Source organism: Engraulis encrasicolus, chromosome 23 (assembly GCF_034702125.1).
Source record: "Engraulis encrasicolus isolate BLACKSEA-1 chromosome 23, IST_EnEncr_1.0, whole genome shotgun sequence".
In the NCBI taxonomy this organism is placed as follows: Eukaryota; Metazoa; Chordata; class Actinopteri; order Clupeiformes; family Engraulidae; genus Engraulis; species Engraulis encrasicolus.
Genome location: NC_085879.1, coordinates 26,934,875 through 26,962,749, shown reverse-complemented (window position 1 = coordinate 26,962,749; position 27,875 = coordinate 26,934,875). Strand labels below are relative to the sequence as shown.

Below are 27,875 nucleotides of genomic sequence, written 5' to 3'. Positions count from 1 at the left end.
ATTGGGCCAACAGGAACATGCTGTGGGACCAATGGGCCTAAAAATGAATGTTAAAAGTCTTAGTGATGTGGGACCAATGGGCTGTGGGAACATACACGCTCCCAACCAACATGTAAAGTATGTGTGTACCAGCATTCCCTGCTAGGTAAAATTGTGTTTTGTGATGAAGTGAGGACCTGTTGTATTTTTGTTTAGCCATGTTTAGAGACCTGCCTCTTATTAAGCCAGGCTTACTCATTCAGACGTCTGTGGTGTATTGTTTTATTAATAATAACTTATTTTTATTGGTTTAGGCCCATCTGTTTCATTTTTGGGCCCAGGTTTTATATAGACTATGATTCTGGGTACCTTGAGCTTGATAAGTCTTCAAGCACATTTCTAGAAAACTAGAAAATCCGAAATACAATGGGTTTGTAACACTTTTACATATTTCAAAGGTTATGTGCTGTTTTATGGACTGTAGCCACTGTATGCTGCTGGACCTAATATTTCATGTCTGCACGAAAAGTCAAGTTCATACAGCAACAGAAACCGCTCCAGCTTTCAAGCGAGTGACGTGAATGGACAGGACAGCAGTGAGCAAGGCCGCGCGTATTGTCTGCCCCCCTCCCTCCTCTGTTGTCAACGAACAGCCTGATTGGCTGAGGCCTGGAAAAGTGTTCGAGGATTCAGAATGTACAGGCCGCATTAGCCATAGCGAGGAAAAATACAGGAAAACTACAACACATTAAATGACAGAAAACCAGGATATTTGGTGACGCATTACGAAGTTTATAATAACAGGTAAAATCATTTTCACCGGTGCAATTTGCGCGTTGAATTTTGGCCACGGGCCCGCTTGGCCTGCTAGGGCCTTGGCAAGCCTTTTCGGAAAACACAACAAAGCCGAAGACTGGCCTATGCGATATTTAGCATCTGCATGCTTATTTTAGCTAGCTAGTTAGCTAGCCTGTACGTCGACAACTTGCAGTGTCCATTCGTCGACGTCCCCAAACGTAGTGGTCTGTGCACTGCATGTTGCAACAGTATGTCAATATCAGCTTTGAGTCGGGATATGCAATGCATAGAAATAACTTAATAGCATATGGCGATTTTGGTGGCGCTAGTTAGCAACATAGCATACATTAAAATGGCGGAAGACAAGATGTCGGTTGCTGTCGCAGGATGCCTGCATTGAGCTGCCTGGGTATCGAGTTCACGGAATGCTTGTATCGTGCATCTGAAAATACCACCCTTATCATAAAAAAATGCAATAGCGCCGCATACGTCTCCACTATCCATTCACACGGCATGGTTTTAATCCGTTAAACGAATGTTTACATTACGTTAGACTGTTTTTCCTTCGGGGTGAGACGGTGCTTGCACGCTAACCTGGCAGCAACCAAATGCGCGGCCATTGCCTCAAAGCTGCGGTGCTGCAAAGAGCTCTGGGTACATAAACAGGCATGACCGATGCAGGGGAGAGAAGCGGAATTGCAAGAATGTGCATGCAACTGTTATCATTTTTCATTTCTGCAGTGCACGTGCTGGTTTTTACAATACCAATGAAGACGCTATGCAGTTCACATAAGAATCTTACAGTCTAGCATCATGCCATGATATTTCCCAAATGGATGTATGTTTCCAGATGATGTTTGTAATGACGCAAGGGACCATTTACGTCATTCCGAAGTTTCCCTACGTACCGTGAGAAAATCAACTAGGTCCAACTACATCATGCACTGACCAAGAATCCACCAAAACGTTTAGGACAGCAACAATGATATATAATTTTACCATAATAACATGTGCGCTGAGCCAAGCAACAGAGCCGAGGATACAACTTTTTCCAACGTCAGAGAGGACATAATTTACGCACAAGAGGCTTTGCAGAACAATGACATGCAACCCAGTCTGACAGTTTGGGGTCCAGTTTCAGGACTGCTATGCATGCTGAAGTGCACCCAACAAACATTTGAATTTATTCTTTATGGGTGGTCAGTAAGACATTGGCCAAATTGATTGATTGATACAATGAAAAAATATACAATATATTACCAGTATTCTGGTATACAATATATTAAGTATTCACTAATTTAAAACATTGTGGGCACTTCCATGCTCAAAAGGGGTCCCCGGCCCCCTCTTTGTAAATCACTGGTCTACTAGCCTAGTAAACCAACGCCACCCACAGTCTCACATTTAGGCTGGTTTATCAGGCTGCTGGTCTACAGCACTTGTGGAGTGCACACTGGTACTGCAGCTGAAGGGCAGCGAAAAGTGAAAACTGTTTTAGGAAAACAGAATAATAAACAGGGTATTTTAAAAACAAACCACTAGAGCAAGGGTGTGGGAAACCTTTTTTTCCAATGGAGGGGCCACTTCAAATGTTATAAAGTCCTCCAAGGGTCTACTATGACCACAAACCAGGATTTCCCCCTCCACTTTAGGCCTATATTGAAGACGGCTGAAAATATAACCTAATTATATTGCAAATGTAATTTCTAAGATTCCTTTACAAAGCGTGTCATATTTCATGTGAAACTGCATAACATTAACATTATATTGGGGGCCTGATTACGGCCGCAAGGCAAAGGCCGTAAATGGCCTTTGAGACATACAGTACGTTCCCCACCCCTGCACTAGAGGTACGGACCGGACCCAGACCCAAATGTGTTGACATCCAAACACACACCAGACTAATGGGCTATGGTCAACCCACCTGAAACCCCCACACCCTGGTGCTGCCGCAAGAGCTGAAATCAGTTGGGGGTGACAGAATTTTAGCCTGGTTCTTCTCACCAGACCTCTGTGTGTGTGCGTGTGTAGCTCTGGAGCCCCCTGGTGGAGCTAATTTTCAAGAGCAAATTATGAAAGTGCCCATTGCATTCTTAACATTGGTGCACTGAAACTGTATTTTTGTTCATTATTTTGTAGCATTCTAGATATTCTGGTATTCAGAACTTTTTGGATTTTTGTTATGCTTTTGAGAAACTTTTGGGTTTCTCACCTACTCACCCACTATCTTTCTCCCCAGTCGTCGTCTTCTGCTTTCTGATGAAACAGATGAATCAGAATAGGACCTTCCCATTGCACTCAACCACCCAAAACAGGAATCAGATGTGAAGGTAGGTACGGTAGTACTGGCCTCCTCAAAGCAGCGTTGACGAGTCAGTGAAAACACAAGGAATTCCCAAATAATATTTTAAGTCATATCACAGATGTTCTTAACTCTGATTTTCTCTCTCTCTCTCTCTCTCTCTCTCTCACACACACACACACACACACACACACACACACACACACACACACACACACACACACACACACACACACACTCTATCTCTCTCTCTCACACACACACACACTCTCTTAATCTCACTCTCTCACTCTTTTTCTCACTCACTCTCTCTCTCTCTCTCTCTCTCTCTCTCTCTCTCTCTCACTCTTTTTCTCACTCACTCTCTCTCTCTCTCTCTCTGCTGTAGCTCAGCGTAACCAGAGCCAATGGACAAAGGCGGCGGCCTTCTGGAGCTCCACTCCCAGGATCTGAAGATGCCCCACGCTATGATCATGCAGGACTTCGGTGGGGAAGCCCTTACACCTGATTCACAATATACTAGAATATAGATGCCCCATGCTATGATCATGCAGGACTTCGGTGGGGAAGCCCTTACACCTGATTCACAATGTAATAGAATGTCGTTTCAGTTGTCAATTTAGCAAGTACAATGAAATTGAGCGTTCCTTGTTCATTAATCCATTGTAGCCTGGAGCAACATACGCTGCATGCAGGCTCTTGAGATTTGAGGTTTTATTAACAATTTGGGTATGTTAGAGCTGAATGAACACATTCTAATGCACAATTAGGGTCCTGGCTTTTAAATGCAACTTATTTCATGTTTTTATGTGCTTCGGAGGCTGAGATATTTAGGTTTTAATAGGCAGAGAACACCTTAATGGGCTTAAGTCATAAATAATTAGAATAAAATGTTAGAAAAGTACTTCAAAAAATCTCACACACATAACCATGTAGTCCAATCACACACATACTTGCCCATGTTGTGATCGTGCTGGACTTTCTTCTTTTTCTTTCTTTCTTTCTTTCTTTCTTTCTTTCTTTCTTTCTTTCTTTCTTTCTTTCTGTCTTTCTTTCTTTCTTTCTTTCTGTTTGTATTGTCATTAGGACACCCTCGGACAATAGATGTCGCATCTCAAGGGGAAATAAATAAATAAAATGAACTTCGGTGGAGAAGCTCCTGATGTAGAATACACAGTATTCTGTATTAGCCACGCCATGGTGTCAGAGCCACCCTTGGTAGTGATTAGAACATGCAAGATGGCTAAGACATTGCTGTTTGTTAGTGTCCTGCTGAAAAATGTATCAAAGCATAGTCGTACTTGACTCTTGGTGATGCGTTGAACTAATGAACACCTCTTGGAAAAGGGCATTATCTATCATTATTATATGGTGTGACGTCATCGGTCGAATACTCCATTCATTTCAACGGGGCTCCCCAACGTTCGCACGTCTGTTATGTAAGGGTTAACGTTCGGCGAGAAGGTCGCTACCGTGGAATAGCAGCACGACAGAAAGAATCTTTAGACCCCGACGCGGAGCGGAGGGGTCTTGTTCTCTCTGAAGTGCTGCTATTCCACAAAGCGACCGACTCGCCGAAAGTTAACCCGCTTATTATATGGATATACTTAAATGATTCACACATGCGGGGACATTTCTTTAGACCTATTTAATGTTAAGATTGTTGCTGCGCAAAACAAAACAGTGCCGTTGTGGAACACCGCTAGGCAACAGCTAGGTAGCCAGGACAACAGCTGATTAGAGTGACAAAAGACCGGACCCCCTGCGGAGTGATATGAAACATTCGCTTTAGCCACTGACTTGTATACAAGCCAGTGGCTTTAGCAGTGAACGTCTTGTTGCCATTGACAGCGGTAGCCAGGACAACGGGTGCTGTCTATCACAGCAGCTGATTAGAGTCTTGTTGAAAAGTCGCTTTAGCAGTGAAAAGTCTTGTTGCCATTGACAGCGGTCTGTTATAGACCAACCCGTCCGTTATCGAAAAATAACAGACGTCCGAACGTTGGGGAGCCCCGTTGAAATGAATGGAGCATTCGACAGATGACGTCACAACCATATAATAATTTTCGATAACGGACGGGTTGGTCTATAACAGACCGCTGTCAATGGCAACAAGACGTTTCACTGCTAAAGCGACTTTTCAACAAGACTCTAATCAGCTGCTGTGATAGACAACACCTGTTGTCCTGGCTACCTAGCTGTTGCCTAGCGGTGTTCCACAACGGCACTGTTTTGTTTTGCCCAGCAACAATCTTAACATTAAATAGGCCTAAAGAAATGTCCCCGCCATGTGTGAATCATTTAAGTATATCCATATAATAAGCGGGTTAACTTTCGGCGAGTCGGTCGCTTTGTGGAATAGCAGCACTTCAGAGAGAACAAGACCCCTCCGCTCCGCGTCGGGGTCTAAAGATTCTCTCTGTCGTGCTGCTATTCCACGGTAGCGACCTTCTCGCCGAACGTTAACCCTTACTTATTTAAAATTTAATTGAATGAAACTAAAACAATGGATTTCTGCTTTGTGGTTCATTATGCACTCAGTTTTAATTCATGAACAATCGTTGCATGACATCAATCACTGCATGCAACAGTCTTGCATGAACACTTCCCACATTTACTCATGTCTGCTCTATTCCTTTCTCTCTTTCTTCAAATCACCCATCTTTCTCTCTCTCTCTCTCTCTCTCTCTCTCTCTCTCTCTCTCCCTATCCTTCCCTCCCTCTCCGTCATCCCTCTAGTGGCGGGTATGGGGGGCATGGCCCACATCGACGGCGACCACATCGTGGTGTCAGTGCCGGAGGCGGTGCTGGTGTCGGATGTGGTGACCAGCGAGGGCATCCTGCTGGAGGCTGAGGCCCTGGAGGCCGAGGTGGTGGAGGCCCCCGACCTGGAGGAGGAAGAAGAGGAGGAGGAGGAGGAAGAAGAGGAGGATGAGGAGGCCAGTGGAGGAGGAGTGATCTTGGCCCACCACCACGAGTCCCTACTGGGGGAAGAGGAGGTGGCCATCGAGGAGGCGCTGGTGGAGGAGGAGCAGCTGGAGGAGGACGAGGGTGTCGGGGAGGAGGAGGAAGAGGAGGAGGCCGCTCTGGAGGAAGGTGAGCACGGTCTACATGTGCTTTTGTGTGTGTCCCCTGCTGTGTGTGTGATGTCTGACTTATGCCTCTTTTCCACTGCCGTTTTTGTGGCAGGCCTACAGCTCGACACAGCGCGACTTGGCCCCTCTTTTTGCTTTGCGATTGAGCTGTGTCGAAAAGCAAAAAGTGGCGGCCGAATCGCGCTGTGTCGAGCTGTAGGCCTAGCACAAAAACGGCAGTGGAAAAGAGGCATAAGTGGGTCCACTGACCTGAACTGTTATATTACATCAGGGGTGTCAAACTCAAATTGACCAAGGGCCAAAATCAAAATCGTGAGTGAAGTCGAGGGCCTCAATATTTATTTAAAAAAAAAAAACCATCAATAATTATTTTTAAAACTGACTACAATTGTGCACACACATGCTTATTACTCATATTTAGATTTCACAAACAGATTACCATCACAGTTCAAATGTGCCTGCACATATTCTCTGGTATTTGAGTGTGAGCTCTTTCACTGGTCTGGGCACACTCATATTCCTGTGATGCACGAAATTTCATGGTCAAGTCTTAATACGCTATACATTTATGGTGTATGGGGGGCAACTGTAATACACATTTGAAATTATCTTGTGGGCCAAATGAAATGACTCAGTGGGCCATATTTGTTTTGAGTTTGACATCCCTGCATTACATGTAATACGTTGGAACAAAAATCCTTATGGATGCTTGTGACAGGTTTTCATGTGCATGTGTGTACGAATATAAGCGTTTGTGTTTGTGAGGGTGCCACTACATCCTACTCTGAATGTCCCGCTGTTGCTGTTCTCTCAGAGAAAGTTGTGTGATTCACCTCTGTCAATACCCCTCTTGTACAGATGAGGACAACCACCACCACCACCATCATCATCACCATGTCCTAACCACATCAGGCCTCATGGTGGACGAGGAGGATGAAGAGGAGGTGGGCATGGGGGAGCAGGTTGGGGTGTTTGTGGGCGGCCCGCTGGAGCACGAGGAGCTGGTGTCTGAGGAGGTGATGGTAGCGGAGGAGGCAGACGAGGAAGAGGAGGAGGAAGTGGAGGAGGCAGACGAGGAAGAGGAGGAGGAGGTGGAGGAGGCGCATGTGATCCACCATCACCACCAGGGCCACCACAAGGGCCTGCCAGCCTCCACAGTCACCATCAACACCGAGGCGGACGAGGACGGCAAAACCACGTCGGAGGACTACCTCATGATCTCCCGTGAGTGCCATTGGCGTATATCTGCACACGCACGGGTCAAAGACCTCAGTTGGCGCAACGACAGCTAATACCCATAAATTCATTAGGAATTGGTGGTTGATGTGCTGCAATGAATATGCTTCTGAGATTGTCCACATTGGAGGACTACCTCATGATCTCCCGTGAGTGCCATTGGCTTATATCTGCACATGGGTCAAAGACTTCAAGTGACGCAACGGTAGCCTGATTATCATCGTCTGACCAATAGCATAACAATTAACATTTCCCAAACGACATGGTTGACCCGCCTCCCTTGGTTTGCTAATGGTTGTTTGCTTCCCGACAAAGTGGGAGGAGTTCCCGATTTTTCGGGAGCTCAGAAAGTACTTGCATTGCTCCTGATCTGACTTAGTAGCAAAGCTGAAGGTGTTGCGTCACTAGGAGGGCACGGCCTGGCTAGAGCAAAGGCATCTGATACTCATCTAATACCCAATTAGTAATTGGTGGTTGATGCGCTACAATGAATATGCTTCTTATATAGTCCACTGAAAACAAACAAACAAACGAAATCCATACAATAGTGGCACTGGCTATCGTTGCACCACTCTGTGCTAGGCAAGGCAAGTCAAGGCATATTTGTATAGCGCATTTCATACATGAATGCAATTCAATGTGCTGTACAGTAAAATAAGATAAAATGATGTAAAATAAAATAACATGAAATAAAATAGAAATAAAAGCATAAGGCATGGCTGGTGAAAATAGAATAAAAAGCAAAGATAAAAGCAGGGAATAAAGGGGGGGGTGACATGAAAAACATTTTGATCTCTAAGAGAAGCAGTGTGCTACTGCTGAAACGTCACTGACCCACACATAAACATTTATGAAGAACGGCGTTTCTATAACATTTAATACTGTAAGGGCTAACAAGAAATATATTAAACTAATTAGGAGACCATAAAAGCCTGTCTTATTCCCAAGAAATAAATGTCCTGAGGAATCTCCAGTATGGCTGCCAAGTGCAGGATCCTTATTTAGGCGGACTTTGGGTTAACATCTAGTAGTGCAAATTGGTGCTTACCATTTACACCTGGGAGTGAGATCAGGAAATGAGGATCAGGTTGGAACTGAGTACATTCTTAAGCATCCAAACTCAGTAACAGGGTTTTTTTTTATTTATTTTTTATGGGCTTTTTCGCTTTTATTTCCGATAGGACAGTGAAGAGTGACAGGAAGCGAATGTGGACAAAGAGAGACAGGGTAGGGATGGCAGATGACCCGGGCCGGATTCGAACCCTGGGTTCAACCCTTGGGCATGCAAGCCCAAATGTTAGGCTTAGACTTAGCGCACTGCGCCACAGCGCCCCCTCAGTAACAGTTTTTAGGACTTATTGTTCAATATGATGTAATGTGGGCCCTGCCGTGGCCTAACGGTAGGGCAGTGGGTTACTACCCCGGCGACCCGGCGAGTTCATTTGCCGATCCTTCCCCGTCTCTCTCCCACTCGCTTCCTGTCACTATCTCCAACTGCCTCCAAAAGCCCTAAAAATATATTTAAAAAATATTATGTACTGTATTGTGATGCATTTGACACAATAACACGTGCATCCTTTTTTTTTTTTTTTTTTTGGTTTAGCGGAGGATGTCGGTGAGAAGCTGGACATCGGTGACAGGCAAAAAAAGCCCTAAAAAATATATTTGAAAAATATGATGTATTGTGATGCATTTGACACAATAACACGTGCATCTTGGTTTTTTTTTGTTTCGGCTTAGTTGACGATGTCGGAGAGAAGCTTGACATCGGTGACACCCCTCTGAAGATTAGCACGGAGGTGACGCAAGACGATGACGATGGCGATGACTCCAAGGAGGATGGCTACGGCTCCGATGTCATCAAGGTCTACATCTTCAAGGCCGAGACCGACGAGGACGTTGAAATAGGTGAGTTGTAAGAATCCAGCTTCGGAAACCTCATCGGGGCTCCCCAAAAAGTTCAGTCAAGTCAGTCAGTTCAGCTCAGTTCAGTTCAGTCCCACCAGGTTGGTGGCGGGGGGGAGTAATTAACCAGTGCTCTCCCCCATCCTCCTCCATGACTGAGCTACCTTGAGCATGGTATCAACAAAGAGGCTTGAGAGGCTCCTCTACGGTCAGTATTGGAAGCATCAGGGAAGCATGCAATGACACTTCCGCGAGGGTCGGAGTGTGGAACAGGTCATAGGACAGCGTGAATGTTTGTCAGCTGTCCTTAATTACCCCCAGCAATTACTGACCAACAGCTGCCGTTAATTTGGCCACAAATTATCCATCATGGTGTCGCCCACACTGCCCATGAGCAAGGGAGTACGGAAATTGTATCCATCGCACCCACTGACCAATGACCATGCGCAAGGGAGTTAATTTTCCATCCACTCGTGTCCTCAGGCAACGCCCCCGTACTACACCGTGGCCAATGCATTTCCCCCCGAGAGATTGTTCTTCTGTTGAGTTTCTTTGGTATCATCCCGCTGCACTGCTCCCTTTCCGGCGCCATTCAGGGCTGCCCCCTTGCACGGGTGAAGCATAAATGCAATTTCGTTGTGTGCAGTGAGCACTGAGTGCTGTGGAGTGCTGTGCCACAATGACAATGGGAGTTGGAGTTTCCCAGTTGGGCTTTCAGAAAGTTCAGCCGGTCATGGAGAAGAACAAGGGGAAGGGGAAGAAGGGGAATGGCATAGATCTGAGAATGACATGCTGTGCATTACATACCTGCCGACCATTACGCATTTTGTGTAGCAGATACGGATTTTGACATCAAACTACGGCGCTGTCACTTCAAAATACGCGAAAAACCAATAGCAAAGTGTGTTCATGGGCCCTTATAAATTGCTCTGTAGACTTGCAACCAGACAGAGCCGTAGACATGGCTCTGCTTGCAATTGTCTCGCGCTGGCCTTTCCATTGGCCAGCAACGTGTGGGGGGAATATTGACCAATCAGAGAGCTAGAACTAGTTTGGATGTCTTCATTTGTTATGCTGCGCTCCTCTCGAGTCGAGGCATCAGCTGCCGACAGAAAGTTTGCTTCGAAATCTAGAACTAATCACACAAGCAGAGAGACTGGTTAATGTACTCCTATAATCTCTGAAACAAGTGTCCTCCTCCTGTCGTCATGTATTATCCATCTTGGTACTGTCGCTGTAGTGAGCATCGTCAAAATCACCGTTTCAAAGGTAAATGGACTTTGAGAAAGGTAGCCTGTATGGGAATAGTGAATTGCGTCCAGTTGTTAAATCCGTAAACTTCGCCGTATTTAATTCGCCGTATTTGACGGCAATATGTTGTTGCTTGTTTTGATATTGGACCGACACGAGATTACTTCCGAATGAGAAAATGTGTCGATGACCGCGCAATAAATTAGCAGATTAGCAGCAAACTAAATTCGGTTTCCCTTTGCGCCGGATCATTTTAACTCGGGAAAATAAAGCGATAGTTCTAACGGTTGTGCTCGGAGTAGGTCTACATCCGTAACCTACCATGACACCGTATAGGAATACTGTTCCCCCCTGAGTCATGGCCCATTCTGTGAACAGGTGTAACACAGGTCGTGCGTCATACCAAATATGCATCACTCCACGACTACTATCCGTAATCACGTATGGCAATCTATTAATAAAATCAATTCTCCTATCATCATATATGTGCCGAACAGTGAACAATAGCCAACTCATGACGGCAGATGAGGGTAGATAGGCCTACTATTATGCAGAGAAGTGAAAAAAAAGAAGCGATGCCCCTCAAAAGTTACTGTGGAAGTTCCAAGAGCATTGGCCATTAGCCCCCGTCCCTCAGTAGAGCCACTACATGACGCATTTTGTACTGAATGAATGCTGAAAGTGTGATTTTGATGTTAGCCCCCAACGTAATAATATTAACCTGATATTATCCTAGCTTAGATAACACTTGTCTTTATCTTTTTCTCTACTGCTGATGCTTCTTCACAGTAGGTGACATCACCATTTATTAATATTGGGGGAGATGATGTAAGAATCATTACAATTCAACTTTTTGTTCATAAAAATCACTGAAATTCCTCTGTATTTTATAATCAAATTATACATTTTCCTACATGTACCTTCTACAGCCAAAAAAATAATCAGCAAATGCTTGAATTTCATACTCAATTCCAGCTCCTTAACACCCCCCAAGTGACCAAATGCTCTGTTTGGCTGGTACATAGGATAACTTAATAGCCACTTAGGCCTACTAGCCAGACTGGTGGTATGTTTGACTAGTAAGATTAACAGCCATATTGGCTGGTGATCAGTAAAGTTAATTTAGAGGCCTCCAGCACACTATATCATAGCATTTTATTGGTGTTATGGTGTGAAACAAAAAAAAAAAAAATCTTTCATGAAAGTTTAATAAATTATGGTAGTTCAAAGTACTGTGAAGAGCAAGATAAACTATTTGCCAGATACACGGGATGTTAGGCTAAAATGCATTAAAATGCAGGAAATTGCATCTAAGAAAAGCATTTTTTTCTGGGGGAGGACCCCCCTGCCTGAATGAAGTGTCTCATATCTTCCCTGTTGACATTTGGCAACCCTAGGTGTAGGGCAGACTATGCAAAACAAAGTAGCCTCTCAGATGGGCCCGCCGGCGACCCCGTTGCTTTGCCATGCCAAGTTGTTGCGCCGTGAATTGCCGCGCCGCGATAAGTTGCTACTCAAAATTTTTTTGAAAGGTTGGCAGGTATGGCATTATAGTAAAATGGTAAATAGAATTACCTAATATTGATATAATAGAATTAGTCTATTATATGTTTTAATACTAGGGGTGCGCGTTGGCAGGTTTATGATGAGGTCAAGAGGGCATTTGTTCAAAAAGGGTTGAGAACCACTGGCTCATCAGGTCCACTCTCCTGAGATAAATACCATCTGATTCTCACACCAGAATTAAAACTGTCCAGAGTTGCCTTCAACTAAACTCGTTTGACATTTTACTTTCGCCTCATTTGCATTCACAGTGGTTTTGTTTCCTCTTCCTGATGTGAAAAACTGTCAGAAAAATAATCATCTGAATAATGGGAAAGTAAATAACTGTCTGGGTTTCTTGTCTTCTGAGTCACAAGTTTTCTCCTTCATAAGCCACCGAATACATTATTTGTATGGAAATGAGATGAAATGTAATGGTTGTTTACAACGCCTGCCTGCCTGGCAGCTCACTAGATTTAATCTGGCTAAGGGACACAGGTAGCTATGACTTTGGTGTAAATCACTCTGTGTGTTTGGTGTAATTCAGTGTGTGTGAGTTAGTGTGAATGTTTTTGTCTGTTTGTGTGTGGGAAGGGACATGACTTTGGTTATATTATATGCACACATTTGTGTGTGTGTATGTGTGGGTGGGTATACTGCAGTGTTAATTTCGTCAGCTTTTTTTTATTTAGTCTTAGTCTTAGTCACAATGACGAAAATCAATTTTAGTCTTAGTCATATTTTAGTCATTGCCTTCCCAATTTAGTCTTAGTCTTAGTCAAAATGACGAAAATCAATTTTAGTCATAGTCAAATTTTAGTCATTTTAGTCAACATTTCAAATTTTAGTCAACATTTCAATTTTTAGTCATTTTAGTCAATATTGTGTAAAATAAATAACCTACAATGGCTATTGTTATTTCACAAAGTATTACTAATATTGCCTATTGCAGCAAATATTCACCTTGTTACTTGGTCATTTTCCACCAAAACCCAAATCAATTTCAACATCATAGAGCAAAAGAGCATCACACACACACACACACACACACATCCAGGTGCAGGCTGCGCTCTCTCTCTCTCTCTCTCTCTCTCTCTCTCTCTCTCTCTCTCTCTCTCTCTCTCTCTCTCTCTCTCTCTCTCTCTCTCTCTCTCTCTCTCTCTCTCTCGTGCATTAGAAGCTGCTGCATATTCTATTTCATTTTGAGTTTTTGATCACGGAGGAAGCTATACGCTCTTCTTCACCTGACCGCGGGACTTAAAGCCTGCAGATTGTCGGCAGTGGGAAGACCAGACATCCCAAGTCTGCATGAAGTTCAAGAAGTCTCCCTGATAGTGGCTTCCCGATGACCACGAGTCAGATAAAATACTGCTGATGTTAGACTATGCAAGTTAGCGGTTTTTGTTTTTAATTGGCAATGCGAGCAGAGAACGATAATGACTCGTGCGGCATGTGTGGAATAGGCTTAAATAGATTGCGCGAGCACACTTCGTATGCCCTGCAAAAGTCCCAGGAAAAATAGTTAGGCAGGGGTATGCAGACTGGACGATAGAAAGGACACGCACATACAAATATTTAAACACTAATGCTGTTTTGTTTGTCGGGGGTGTCGAGGCTCGATAAGCATGACCTGGAAAGAGTTTTGGAACTTAGGAAGACGCTGAAGACGCACGGAAATGCTGTCGACTTCCTTGGGTCTTTTAGCGTTGCTCTCGACGAGAACAAGTTTCAAATCTCAACAGTTTAAAACTCCTTAGCGATCGCCCATCCATTGATTCTTTTCAAAACTAGGCTACAGTAGCCGTGCCTCTGTTACTTTAGACAGGCCAACTTTCCCCCTGCTGGCGCGCGCTCCCGCGGTGACTGATTTAAATAAATTCACAAATCCGACCTTCATGATTTGCTTGCTGCCTACTCATATGGTTAAACAACAAATATAGCAAACATTACAAAAAAAGAACAGACAACGAACGCCGGGCTAAGACAGCCTAAGTGAAAAGGAGAATAGTGGAAGCTCGAGGAGGTTTAGAATGACAGTATCAGAGGAGGATTGGCGCGACTGTCATTACCTACTGCAGAAACACATGTCTTAGTCATGGATAAGAGGGTTGTTGAACATGTTTCAAAATGAACACTTCCCTCAACGTCGGCTATTTTTTCTCTTTCTCTGGGAATGTTTTAGGACCTAAACTCAACTTAAATGGACTCATTGAACTACTAGGCTACAGAACTACTGACTGAGCCGCGCCATGCATTGGCTGCCAGCAGATACAAGCGAGGCAACATAGCGTGAGCGCGCAATCACCTATGAAGTTCAAGACACTTAGGCCTATATTACAATTACAAATTACAAATTAATTATAAACAATTATACATTTTTAATGTCCATTCGTCCATGGCTTGTAAATTTCGTCTCGTCTTAGTCTCCTTGACGAAAATATTTTTTTTATTTTCGTCATATTTTGATTTGCTTGAGGCAATTTTTAGTACGTCATCGTCTCGTCATCGTCAAGGGAAAAAGGGGCGTTGACGAAATATTTTCGTCATCGTCGTGGTTGACGAAATTAACACTGGTGGGTTGTTTGTTTGCGTGAGGGTTATGACTTTGGTTAGAAATGAACTGTAGCTGGTGGATAGACGAACAGAGTATTACAGATTCATATCCAGGGCTGGACTGGGGAAGAAATAGTGCCCTGGCACTTTTGGCTTTAAGGGGGCCCTCATAATTAGCAGCGCAGAACTGACTCACCGGTGGGCCCCGCACCCTCGTGCGCCCCTATTTTCAGAAATGTAAAAAATAAAATAATCTGAAAATAGGTGCCCACAAGGGTGCAGGGCCCACCGGAAAATGCCCGGTATGCCAAATGGCCAGTCCAGCCTTGTTCATATCCACCATCTGGCAATAGTGCCTCTGAGGCACCTTGAGCTAGGAGGTACTGTACCTCCCACCCCCCACTCACACACACACACACACACACACACACACACACACACACACACACACACACACACACACACACACACACACACACACACACACACACACACACGTCTCCCTAGGGGACCCCAGGGCAAGACACTGATAGGGCCCCCTATATGGCCTGCCAAGGTCACGATAGGGCCCCCACATCCAATACATGAGGGCCCTGCGCCCCGGAGCAAATGCCCTGCGCGCCCCCCACAGTTAAACACAGTCACAGTCATTTGTGTTGTGTGCATTGTGTGCTGCACTGGGGTGTTCCATATAATTACAGTGACATATGGATGGTTGTTTTGTTTGTGTGTGTGTGTGTGTGTGCGTGTTCCTTTGCGTGTGTGCGTGTGTTCGTGTGCATGTGTGTGAATGCGTGTGTGCTCAGGGGGCACTGAGGTGGTGACGGAGAGTGACTTCCAGAATGGCCACGCGGTGCTGGAGGCGGCTCCTGGCGCTCGGCTGCCACGGGAGAAGATGGTCTACATGACCGTCAAGGACACCAGCCAGGGAGACGAGGAAATGGGTAAAGCTACATTCACACAGAGTGCAAGAGAGTCCTTCCTTGTGCACAAGCCTTCAGCAATACAGGTGCAGGGATTAGGCTGGAAAGGGTGATCAAAGAAGAAAGTTTGAAGACACCGCACACTGTTTACTGTTCTTTTTTCTTATTTGATTTTTTGGAGCAAACAACGTGTGATGATGCACTGGGCGAAACATGTTGTTCGCTCCAAAAAAAAATGTAAGTAAAAGAAAACAGTGTCTTCTTAACTTTCATCTACATTGACACACATTGCTACTAGTTACTCTTTCAGCGAGTGAAGTCAATAGAATGTCTATGTGTGCCAGCGAAGCAAGGAGGCAATAAGAGTACTAAGCGATGCGATTTGGGAGGATTCTGAGATTTAACTTTTTTAACTTTGAGTGAGACGAGTAACCGAGTAACCTATTGCAATCGGATTATTGACAGTTAACTTCTCGCTTTCGCAATGGCCGTTAAACCCACAGGAACGTGTAGCGAACATTGCATGAGCGAGTGGCGAGTAAGCGAGTAACGTGTGTGAACGTAGCTCAAGGCTGCTCACCAATATTCAATTAAGTGTTGACATTGAAATAACAAAAACAAAGTATGTACTTGTTTCAGGTACTGTGTGTGTGTGTGTGTGTGTGTGTGTGTGTGTGTGTGTGTGTGTGTGTGTGTGTGTGTGTGTGTGTGTGTGTGTGTGTGTGTGTGTGTGTATGTATGGGGGGGGTATCCAATTGTACCAGTGTCGTTATGAAAGGGATACTGTATATCAAGTCAGCAATCAAAATTGAAAAAGAATACACTTTGCACAGTTATTTGAGGCGTTTAAGGCAGGGATGTTCTTCTTAAAGGAACAATGCAGCAGATGTTGTCTGTAATATGTGATCCATCCTCATTGTGTTTCGTTGGCAATAAAACTGTGCTTGTGCGTGTATTGAACAGGTTGTGCGGAGGTGTCTGACCAGGTGTACATGGAGGTGATTGTGGGTGAGGAGGAGGCTTCTGCTATGCAGGAGTCCCAAATGGACGACTCAAACAACAACACCACCACCACCACCACCAAGACCCTGGTGCCGGTGGCCTGGGCTGCTGCTTATGGTGAGAGCACTGACGTTTATACATGGACGGCGTTCTTGTATTGTATTCCATTCAACCGTTTTGAAGCATCCACGGTTGATCTGCGAGGATTCTTCCACCCTAAATGACTGACTTAATCCAAAGCACTCTCCTCCGAGTCAAGGTTGAAGTCATTAAAAACCCTTGATTTCATATTGGGGTGTACAAACATAAAAACGCAGAGCGGTTTCAGCCGTCTGGCCTTCATCTGCATTCGCTTTTTAGCTGATAGGACAACTGTCAATCAAAAGAATTCTATAAGGAATTCTAACTGTCATCAAGTCAACTAACAATGCTCAATTGCTTTTTCAGCAAAAAGTGAATGGTGTCGCTGGCTATCTCATCTACAAAGGCTGCTAACACTTTCGTTATATTCAGGGCTCAAAATTAACCTTTGTCATCACCAGCTAAAATAGCTAGGAGATGTTTACGTAACTTACTAGGCAAACACACACTCACTAATGGGTCAGTAGTAAGTTGGTCTTTACTACCAGCCAAACTGATTTTTCACCCGCATTTGGCCGGTTGGCTAGTGTTAATTTAGTGCCCTGGTTACATCCAGACTGTGACTGAGACCTATCTCCTGTCTGTCTTCAAGGTAACAACCTAGAGGGTCGTCTGGAGGCGAAGCCAGGTGCGGTGACGCCCTACCTGCAGATCAGCGACAGCATCAGCACCAGCAGAGCGCTCAAGCAGAAGGCCAAGAAGAAGAAGAAGGGAGAGACGCGGCAGTGCCAGACCGGTATGTAGCTCAGAGTTTCCCCCAGAATTTTTTGTTAGTCAAAGTGGTGGGGCGTTAAAAGTATATTTTTAGGCTAAGCAACTTCAGCAATTACATTCACAACATGACATACAGTATGTTACATAATATATCTTTTCAGGGGACCTAGTCAAGGTGGTAGGTGTTTCTTGTCAAGGTGGCAGCCTTAGCCAATCAAGTGCTGGGGGTAACAAGGTAGCGATCTAAAGTAAGCCACAGACCTATACTGTTTTTTGTCAGTCTTGTACGATTAGAACGAGACTTGAGTGCACCACACCTACCGTATTTTTTGGACTATATGTCGCTCCGGAGTTTAAGTCGCAACGGCCCAAAAATGCATTTTGAAGATGAAAAAAACATATATACGTCGCACCGGACTAATCGTCGCACATTTTTGAAAGGTTATTCTATCCATGGAATCTATGTTGTGATAACTGGCGCATGGTAAGCTGCTGCTCAAAGACGGCATTGTTTTATAAACCAGCATCTGAAGCAGTGGCAACGCATTCAGAGGTGGTGGTAGCCTAATGCACCAACTAAGATGGTTTGCCAACCGCCATAAAACCACAAAATGAAAAAGAAGAATCAGTGATAACGCGCCATGTTGCCCTGTAGTCAGAACAACATTCAATTTTCGGCATTGTTTTGCGTTTGGACCGTGGGAGGGTTCGAGGCAACTTTGTTCCGTCTCCAGAGCACGCCTTTCTTTACCCCCTTTTCTGAGACTTCAGCCCATGATGGTATCAAAGGTGAGGGGGATTTCATCCATGTTGTGTAGCCTATGGTAGTGTCACGTTGTGCTCGTTTGTCAGAAACTCGCGGAAATGACCGATTTTCACCTGGAAGTCGGCTGACAGTCTTTAATAACACAGACGCTTGTTCTCGGATAGAGAGGCGATTGCGTTGCATAGGGGTGGGAGACGTGACGCCTTGTTTTTTTTCCTAACATTGGTTAAAAACCTACAAAACTGTTATTTTCCTTTAAAAAACAAATGTCAATAAAAGAAGATGTGGTACATTATGTTTCATATTAGTCTTAGATGAGAAGAAACATTTTTGTTAAGATTTATGTAAAGGTTTATATGTCAAATTTCCTGCGGTGTGACTGTAACATTAATGAAACAATATATAATGATATATATATAAATTAACCAACAACATTTTGAATAATGTATGAAGCATTTGGCATGATTGCATAAATCTTAACTTAAGATTAAGATATGTGAATGTGGAAAAAACTCAAGACAGTAATATTAACTACAAGTTCAATTTCGTAACACAAATTGCGTCCTGTGGGGTGACATGTATGTCAATGTCTGTGAATGGGCAGCTGCAAGGCCAACTACAAGGGTCTTAAAGACTGGCTCCTAACCAGTCAGTACCTCAGTTCTTGGAGAGTGCTGTGGAAGTTTAAGGTGACTCTTAACCTCTTAATATGTCTTCATATTGCAATCTTTCTGTCACGCAATGCTTAGGTTCATTTTATGGTGTCCTGTGGTGTGACTGCCCTTATAGGAGGAAAAAAAAGTTTTTTTTATTAATGAAAACACATATTAAGATTAAACACAATATCATTATCAAGTTAGCATGAGCTCAGATGTCAGTCATGTATACAAAAGGATTAAAATGGCCATAATGCAGTGAATTCCCTGTGGTGTGACTCCATTTTCCTGCGGTGTGACATGCCTATGCTATGTGTTGATGCAGGACACATTTTCCCAAAAATGGCAAAAATAAGGTGAAATTCCACAGACCACTAAGTGCTTTATTTTTTTCTATTTTTTTCCAACTTTTATCTATCATTTTTTTCAGGAATTTGAAAAACTTTTTTTTTTTTTTGCGTTACGCCCTTAAACGTCAACCACCCTTAGCGCAAATAAATCCACGAGAGGGGATTGCATTGCATAACGCGATAAATCCACGAGGTCCCTGACTTCCGCAAAAAGTCCTATTCATTTCTTTGGCAATGTCATGGAGCCCATAACAAGACCGTTGACTCGCAGTGCGCGCGTTGTTCGAGAACACATTTGTCCTGTATTCAGCTCTTCTTCTAGACGTGGGCCTTGAACCTTCAGATAGCTTTTTTTTTTTTTCACAACATGCACATTTTCCTCCGCTTTTCTCCAGTCCCCAAACAGTTTTCCATTGCATCCAAACTTTCGTTCAGCTGCCCTATTGCCATTTTCGGCTGCATATTTAATTACTTTCAGCTTGAACTCAGCAGTAGGCTATATTAACTTCTTTTGGGTGGTATATTTCTATTCAGTCGTCATTGTAAATGCTATTTTTTGTTGTGGTAGGCTAAGTTGTAGCATTTTTTCTATCAGTGGTATTAGGCAACACAACATAGGCCTAGTTGCGCACATAGTGCTCTCCCGTGGAGAAAAAAAAACATATATATGTCGCACCAGAGTATATGTCGCATGCCCAGCCAAACCATGAAAAAAAGTGCGACTTGTAGTCCGAAAAATACGGTACATAACGACCGCAGTGAAGATTTAGAACTGGCTCCCGTAATGAAGGTGCCATTGCAAGTAACTGCATTAACTTATACAGTACTAGAACGAACTAGCCCTGATAATATCAAACATGTTTGATTCAGTTGCGATTGTATCAACAGTAGAACGAATCCCGAAGATTCAAATCGGTCCCTGAAACACACATAATGACTCGTGCCCCAAATGAACACCCTCGGACTGATCCGGACATTACGTCGTAACAAAATCAACCTAAAAATTCGGTAGGTCTGGGGCCAGCTTCTTTGTCCTCAGCTGGACTGGAGGACGTAGAGATTAAAAACATTCATTATAGTTTTGTAGCGAGACCGTGCCAGACCGCTGAATGATCATTTCCAGGATCTCAGCTGGACTAGAGGGCACAGAGATTTAATTTATATTTATTATGGTTTTATTGTTACTACAAATAGATTCATACAGTAATTATGTAAGTGCTCTATGCTTCACATTATTGAGTTAATGTCATTTTATGTCGTAAGTACATCATCTTGAGTTAATCTTTAGATTATTACAGTAGAACGTAATGTAACGATATATGTTAAAGCTTGGATTTAATCATTTGTTTTCAATTTATGACAATGAAATGAAAAGTGCTCACGGTATATATTACACAATATGTTAACACTACCCTATTATAAAAGAACAATTTTCTAAAAGCTGCCTCTTCTCCACCCACACCCAACCCCGTCCCCCACTACCCACCATGCTCTCTGATCCCAGACCCAGCAGTTAAACATTACATTAATTCACTTTTTTTTAATTATAAGAATTAAATGAACATCACATGCTGAGACAATTTACGACACAATATATTGATAAAAAAAAGTCTAAAAGTTCAATGCCGCACCCCCAACTTCATCTCTCGGTCTTTTCTCCGACCCCATAGTGGTGATCAACAGCCCTGATGTGGCCAACCAACTGAACATTTGTTTAATTCACTTTCTTTTAAAGGTTTTGGAATGAAATAGAAATTAAGTGTTGTTCACTCAATATGCAAAACGATATATTAACAAATACAACTCAACTGAAAAGAAGAAAATGTTTTCTAAAAGCTCATCTCCACTTCCAGCCTCATTCTCTTTTACCCTGCCCCCCCCAAGGCGGTGATCATCAGCCCGGATGGCCAACCCTTAAAGTGCTTACAATATATTTTACACAATATTTTAATAATACCCTGCTGTAATTGACCGGATCACACCGGACTCTCGATTAAAAGGTGCCAAACATAAACGAAAACTGTGCAAATAGAAAGAAAAATGTCTGCACACTTAAATCCTCTTTGTGTTCTTTTCAATCAGTCAAGCTTTCGGTCTGCTGACCTTCCTCAGAGCTCAGTTCAATTCACAATAGGCCTACTGTAAAAAATAAATTTTCTAAAAGCGGTCTCCTCTCCAAATTCAACCCCTTTCCCACCCTAGCCTGATTATCATCGACTTTCAAATCTCTTCGAGCCTTGGTCTGTGGCCTGGCTATTCTAACCCCACCCTTTTGTCTTTTTCCCCGGATCATCTGCCTGGATGGGCAACCTTTAGTATTCTACCTAATTATCACATCAATTCACTCGTTCTTAAAAGTTATGAGAATGAAATGAAAATTTCATGTTCACATAATACGTTAACAAATACTAACCACCCCGTTCCGTTCTCCTTTTTTTCTCCCTCCCCTCTGCTGGACCCCGTAGCGGTGATCATCGGGCCAGACGGCCAGCCTTTAACGGTCTACCCGTGCCACATCTGCGGCAAGAAGTTCCGCACGCGGGGTTTCCTGAAGCGCCACATGAAGAACCACCCAGACCACGTGCTGAAGAAGAAGTTCCAGTGCACCGACTGCGACTTCACCACCAACAAGAAGGTCAACTTCCACACCCACCTGGAGGGCCACAAGCTCAGCAGCAGCAGCAGCTCCTGCATCCTCAACAACAAGAACGCAGACGCAGCAGCAGCACACAGTAAGAAAAGATCAATTACCTACAGTGAGTCCAAATATGTATTTGATCCCTTGCTGATTTTGTTGGTTTGCCTACTAACAAAGACATGATCAGTCAATAAATGTTATGATAATATGTATTCTAATATGGAGAGACAGAATATCAAAAAGAAATCCAGAAATTAACTGAAGAGAATATATATTAATTTATTTCCATTTCATCGAGCAAAATAAGTATTTGATCCCCTGCCAACTGATTACAGTTCCGGGCCCACAGACCAGATGGGCACTTCTGATCAACTTATCATCTGAATGAAAGACACCTGTACATACTAACATGCATAAAAGACACATTTAATCAGCAGAATCAGTCCATAGTATGAGTGAATCAGTCACACTCCAACCTCACCATCATGGGAAAGACCAAAGAGCGGTCAAATGATATCAGGGACAAGATTTTAGACCTGAACAAAGATTAAATGGGCTGCAAAGCCACAAGAAAGAGACTGGGTATTAATGACCCAGCTGTTGATGCATTTCTTCCAAAATGTGAGGAATACGAAATGACTATCCATCAGCCTGTCTGTGGTTCTATACAAGATTTGACCTTTTGTAGGGATTTGATAACCATGAGAACAGAAAGAAAGCACCCTAGACCTGTACGGGATGAACTAGGCAATGATATCAAAGCTACTGGGACCAAAATCACTGAGAAAACTACTGGTAGAACTTAATGCCACAGAGGTTTAAAATCCTGTAGTGCACACATGGTACCTCTACTTCAGAAGGAACCTGTGCAGTCCCACCTGAGGTTTGCCAACGGACATCAGACTGGTTAAGGATATGATAAGGAGGTGCTGTAGTCAGATGAAACCAAAATCAAGCTGTTTGGCATTAACACAATTCAATGTGTTTTGAGAAAGAGTACTGCTGTCTGATCCCAAGAACACCCTCCTCACCATCATGCATGAAAGTGGTATCATTATGGTTTGAGGGTGTTTGTCTGGCCAAGGCACAGGACAACTTCACATCGTCAACGAATGGATGGAGGGAGACATGTAATGTGCAATCCTGAGTGCAAACGTCCTTCCCTCCACCACTACACTGAAGTGTGGGCCATTTTTGGATCTCCCAACATGACAATAATACACAACATACAGTCAAAGCAACGAAGGAGTGGTTCAATAAGAAGCATATTAAAGTCGTGAAGTGGCCTAGACAGTCTCCAAATATTAACCTTATAGTAATTCTATGGAGAGAACTGAACCTCCCATTTGCCAAGCTACAGCCACAAACTGTTAATGTTTTGGAGATAATCTGCAAAGAAAATGGGCAAAAATATTTTATACTATATGCACAAACATTGTCATCAACTAAAAGAAGCATCTGACCTCAGTGCTAGACAACTAGGGCTTTGCCACAAAGGACTTTATCTTCTTTAGCTAGAGGGGTCAAATACTTATTTGCCTAAATTAAATACAAATAAATTCAAATATATTATTTTATGTTATTTTCTGGAATTTCTTTTTGATATTCTGTCTCTCCATGTTTGAATACATATTATCATGAATTTATAGACTGATCATGTCTTTATTAGTGGGCAAACCGGCAAAATCAGCAAGGGATCAAATACATATTGGACTCACTGTATTATTATATAGCTATATATTATATTATATTATATTATATTATATTATATTATATTATATTATATTATATTATATTATTAAAAAAATTATTATATGACTGTGTCAGAGATGCGGACTTTCGTCTTGGACTTGAGTCAGCCTTGAGTCTCAAATGACTAGACTTGACAGTAGCAGCTCCTGCATCCATTTTAATTAACCAGTATTATACTGTATAGATACTGTATATTATTTATATTATTATATTATATAATCATATTTTAATGTAATATAATATACTTACGAGACATCACATTACCGATACATTATGTTATATTATATAGACACTATACTATAAATTGTTATATTACTATGTATTATTATTTAACCATTATACTATCATTAAAATTGACTCCTTTTTAGATTTGGTCCCACTCAAAAAGGGTGTTGATTTTATTCTTTGGTCAGTGTAACATTTTTTAAGTTTGATTTCAAACGTTATGCATTTTGTAAATATCAACACTGGAAGGTGAAAAAAATATTGAAACACTAGTGGCACCCGGAGCAGAGTGGGCGGGTAATCGTCTTGCTGTGGAGTGGCAATGACATTAACCTTTTGCCTCCACTGTGAGATTAATTAATACTAGTAATTTGGGTTGTAAATGCCACAGTTTTGTAATAAATACTCTGTCTGGAGTTATACAGGAGTTATACTCTGGAGTAGGAAGTTAATTAATATGAAATTAATTAAATTAATTAATGTAAAATCATTTATATAACATTGATTAAAATAATGAAAAATTAAATAATATTGTTATTAACCCCATTATTTGACTGTGCAGGAGATCGGGAACTCGAGCGGGAAAGAGAGCGGGTACCGGATCAGCGCGAACGTCCGCCGGAATACAGCGAGTACACGCGGCGCTACCACGAGGCCACCAGCCCGCTGGGCAACAACATGCTGATCCTGCGCGACAAGGACGAGCTGCCCAAGATGCACCAGTGCAAGTACTGCGAGTACGAGACGGCCGAGCAGGGGCTCCTCAACCGCCACCTGCTGGCCGTCCACAGCCGCAGCTTCGCCCACGTGTGCGTGGAGTGCGCCAAGGGCTTCCGGCACCCGTCGGAGCTCAAGAAGCACATGCGCACGCACACGGGCGAGAAGCCCTTCCAGTGCGCGCACTGCCCGTTCCGCTGCGCCGACCAGTCCAACCTGAAGACGCACGTGAAGAGCAAGCACGGCTCGGACCTGCCGTACAAGTGCGGCCACTGCCCGCAGGCCTTCGCCGACGACAAGGAGCTGGCGCGGCACGCCGCCGAGGCGCTGCAGGGCCACAAGACGCACCAGTGCCCGCACTGCGAGCACAAGAGCACCAACTCCAGCGACCTGAAGCGTCACGTCATCTCCGTGCACACCAAGGACTTCCCGCACAAGTGCGAGGTGTGCGAGAAGGGCTTCCACCGGCCCAGCGAGCTCAAGAAGCACTCGGAGACGCACAAGGGCAACCGCGTGCACCAGTGCCGCCACTGCGACTTCAAGACCTCCGACCCCTTCGCGCTCAGCCGCCACATCCTCTCCGTGCACACCAAGGAGCTGCCCTTCAAGTGCAAGCGCTGCAAGCGCGCCTTCCGCCAGCAGGGGGAGCTCAAGAAGCACATGAAGACGCACAGCGGCCGCAAGGTCTACCAGTGCCAGTACTGCGAGTACAACAGCACGGACGCTTCGGGCTTCAAGCGCCACGTCATATCCATTCACACCAAGGACTACCCGCACCGATGCGACTACTGTACCAAGGGCTTCCGGCGGCCCTCGGAAAAGAGCCAGCACATCGCGAGACACCACAAAGAGACGCTGATGTGAAAAGAGGCAGGCGGGCGGGCGGACAGACGGGGACGGACTGTGTTGTGGATGATAAACACAACAAACCTGCACAGACGACACATGGGGGGTATTCCAAGAATATGGTGAAGGGTAGCCTGATTATCATTGACGTTCAAATCTCTTCGAGACTTGGTCTGACCAAGACCATAACAATAAACATTTCCCAAACGGGATGGTTGACCGACCTCCCTTGGTATGCTTATGGTTGTTTGCTTACCGACAAAGTGGGAGGAGTTCCCGTATTTTCGGGAACTCAGAAAGTAATTGCATTGCTCTTGACCTGACTAAGTTGCAACACTGAAAGTGTTGCGTCACTAGGAGAGCACAGCCTGGCTAGGTGAAGGGATAAAACCTGTCCAGTTTAACCTAAAGGAAGTGCCAAACCTGCTATTAGATGGCCCACAGGTCTCATTTAGGGAGTGAAAATGAGAACTCTAGTGGGGCTCTTCTATTAGATGATTTGCCACTAGGTTAACTTAATTTGGTTTACTATGGAGCCAGTTTCTTGGAATACCCCCTTGATGTGTATACACAGTCTCACAAACATGCACACAGATGTACACACACACACACACACACACACACACACACACACACACACACACACACACACACACACACACACACACACAGACCTCTTCACCCTGGTGCCACAGATGAGCTGTTTTGCACACCAGGATTGGAGGGGAAAGGAGCATTTTTAGCGATCGGAAAAAATAACACTCTAATCAACAGCAGTCCTTGTTTTGTATTCGTTTTGTTTGTGTTTTGTTTTTATTTAATTTTCTTTGTGCAATTTGTTTCCCCATTCAGAGGAATAGGTCTTAAAGAAAAATGATATGTACTAGTACAGCTATGACGAGAGAATGTGTTGTCACAGAAAGAGACTCGGTTGGAGAACTTGTGTCATGTTTTTTTAAAAGAAATCATTACAAAATACTACAAACAAACAAACAGGCAAACGACATCAATTGACATTCAGGGTCCTGAAATCTGTCTATTTTTATATCCACTTTGCCGAAACTGCAGGCTGCAGGCGGATACACAATGCGCACATGATGTGAAAATGTTACTCGGCGTGTCTCTCGCCTGTGTTTGTGTGCGAGACTCAACTGAGGCTTGCTAAGTACTGAAGCCCCCAAGGCTTTCAATCACCTTCACTTGTCATCCGCCAGTCATGAGTGCGGAGAGAGTCGGAAAGCTTCAAAACGCTTCAGGGCTCACTGTATTTTTGTTGGGTTGTTTTTTTTGTTTGTTTTTTTTTAAAGCCGTTTAGTATGTAAAATCTTTTACTGTTCACTTCATTCAAAAGCCAATCAATCAACGGAATCATGTCGGAATGTTAATGTGCTGTGGTTTGTGATGTTAGCCACTCACACCAGCACCTGTGTGTGTGCGTGTGTGTGTGAGAGAGAGAGAGAGAGAGAGAGAGAGCTTGCGTGGGTGCGTATTCTTGCACATGTGACTGTGTGTGCGTGCGTGTGTGTGTGTGTGTGTGTGTGTGTGTGTGTGTGTGTGTGTGTGTGTGTGTGTGTGTGTGTCTGCGAGTGGGTTTGCTCCTGTCTGTTTCGTGCGTTCATGTGTTTGGGAACATTCACATCCACTTCTCGTGATGGACTTGAGCACTTGTTCCTGGTAACTACACTTACAAAAAAGAAAAACCCTAAGTACTTGTGGCCGCATACACTGTACTTAAAGAAGAACAGTGCAGCTCTGAGGTCTTGTGTCGCGGTATCAACACTCTAGAAGGCCTTCACTCCTTTTGTGTCATGAAAAAAGAGGGAATTTTTATTTTATTTTAAACTCTGTAATGTGGTGGTGTTTTTTTAACTTGACTCCCTTGGCACCATGTGAGTCAGTCACGGAAGCACGCTGACCTGCCACGAAATGAATGAACTGAATGATGTGTCTCTAAGTGTGTCTGTGTGGGGGCGAGGGCTCGAGTTGGATGAGAGAGTGTGTGTGTGTGTGTGTGTGTGTGTGTGTGTGTGTGTGTGTGTGTGTGTGTGTGTGTGTGTGTGTGTGTGTGTGTGTGTGTGTGTGTGTGTGTGTGTGTGTGTGTGTTTCATGCACTCATAGGTAAATGCCCATCTAAGTGGATGGACTTGCACGCATTGCCAACCATTAATGGAATTCTGTCAGGCCTTACATGTGTTATTTTACATGCACTGAATAACAAATCTTTTTTTCTTTTCTTTTTTTTAAACAAGTGTGTGATGTTCTATGTATAGTAACATTTTTGCTCCAAAAGATTGTGTATATCTTAGTAAACAAAAAATAAGAGCACTTTAATTTCTCTTTATATTTTTTTATTGGTGTGTATGCGGGGGGAGAGGAGTGTGTAGGCCAGGCAAGGCATACTAAATTAGGATTATTTAAAATAAAATTTTAAAAAACAACGATACACTTCGTATTTGATTTTGATTTTGTCTTGTAATACACAGG

At 43.6% G+C, this 27,875-nt stretch overlaps 1 protein-coding gene across 1 annotated transcript; it reads left to right on the top strand.

The window, feature by feature from the left end:
- The first annotated feature begins 318 nt into the window (after nucleotides 1-318).
- On the top strand, nucleotides 319-27,830 carry znf711 (zinc finger protein 711). Its single transcript, XM_063189885.1, has 11 exons — nucleotides 319-783; nucleotides 3,017-3,107; nucleotides 3,468-3,565; nucleotides 5,819-6,175; nucleotides 7,033-7,398; nucleotides 9,151-9,318; nucleotides 15,468-15,605; nucleotides 16,548-16,703; nucleotides 17,320-17,463; nucleotides 21,679-21,945; nucleotides 24,391-27,830. The coding sequence occupies exons 3-11, from the start codon at nucleotides 3,487-3,489 to the stop codon at nucleotides 25,407-25,409; spliced, it is 2,694 nt and encodes an 897-aa protein (XP_063045955.1). The 5' UTR covers nucleotides 319-783; nucleotides 3,017-3,107; nucleotides 3,468-3,486; the 3' UTR covers nucleotides 25,410-27,830.
- The last annotated feature ends 45 nt before the right edge of the window (nucleotides 27,831-27,875 follow it).

What these genes read in the sequence shown, in the direction of transcription:
- znf711 (XM_063189885.1), top strand. Translation starts at nt 3,487, where the DNA reads ATGGACAAAGGCGGCGGCCTTCTGGAGCTCCACTCCCAGGATCTGAAG. An exon ending in GGAGGCCGCTCTGGAGGAAG is followed by an intron (nt 6,176 to 7,032) that starts GTGAGCACGGTC and finishes CCTCTTGTACAG; the next exon opens with ATGAGGACAACCACCACCAC. An exon ending in CCAGGGAGACGAGGAAATGG is followed by an intron (nt 15,606 to 16,547) that starts GTAAAGCTACAT and finishes TGTATTGAACAG; the next exon opens with GTTGTGCGGAGGTGTCTGAC.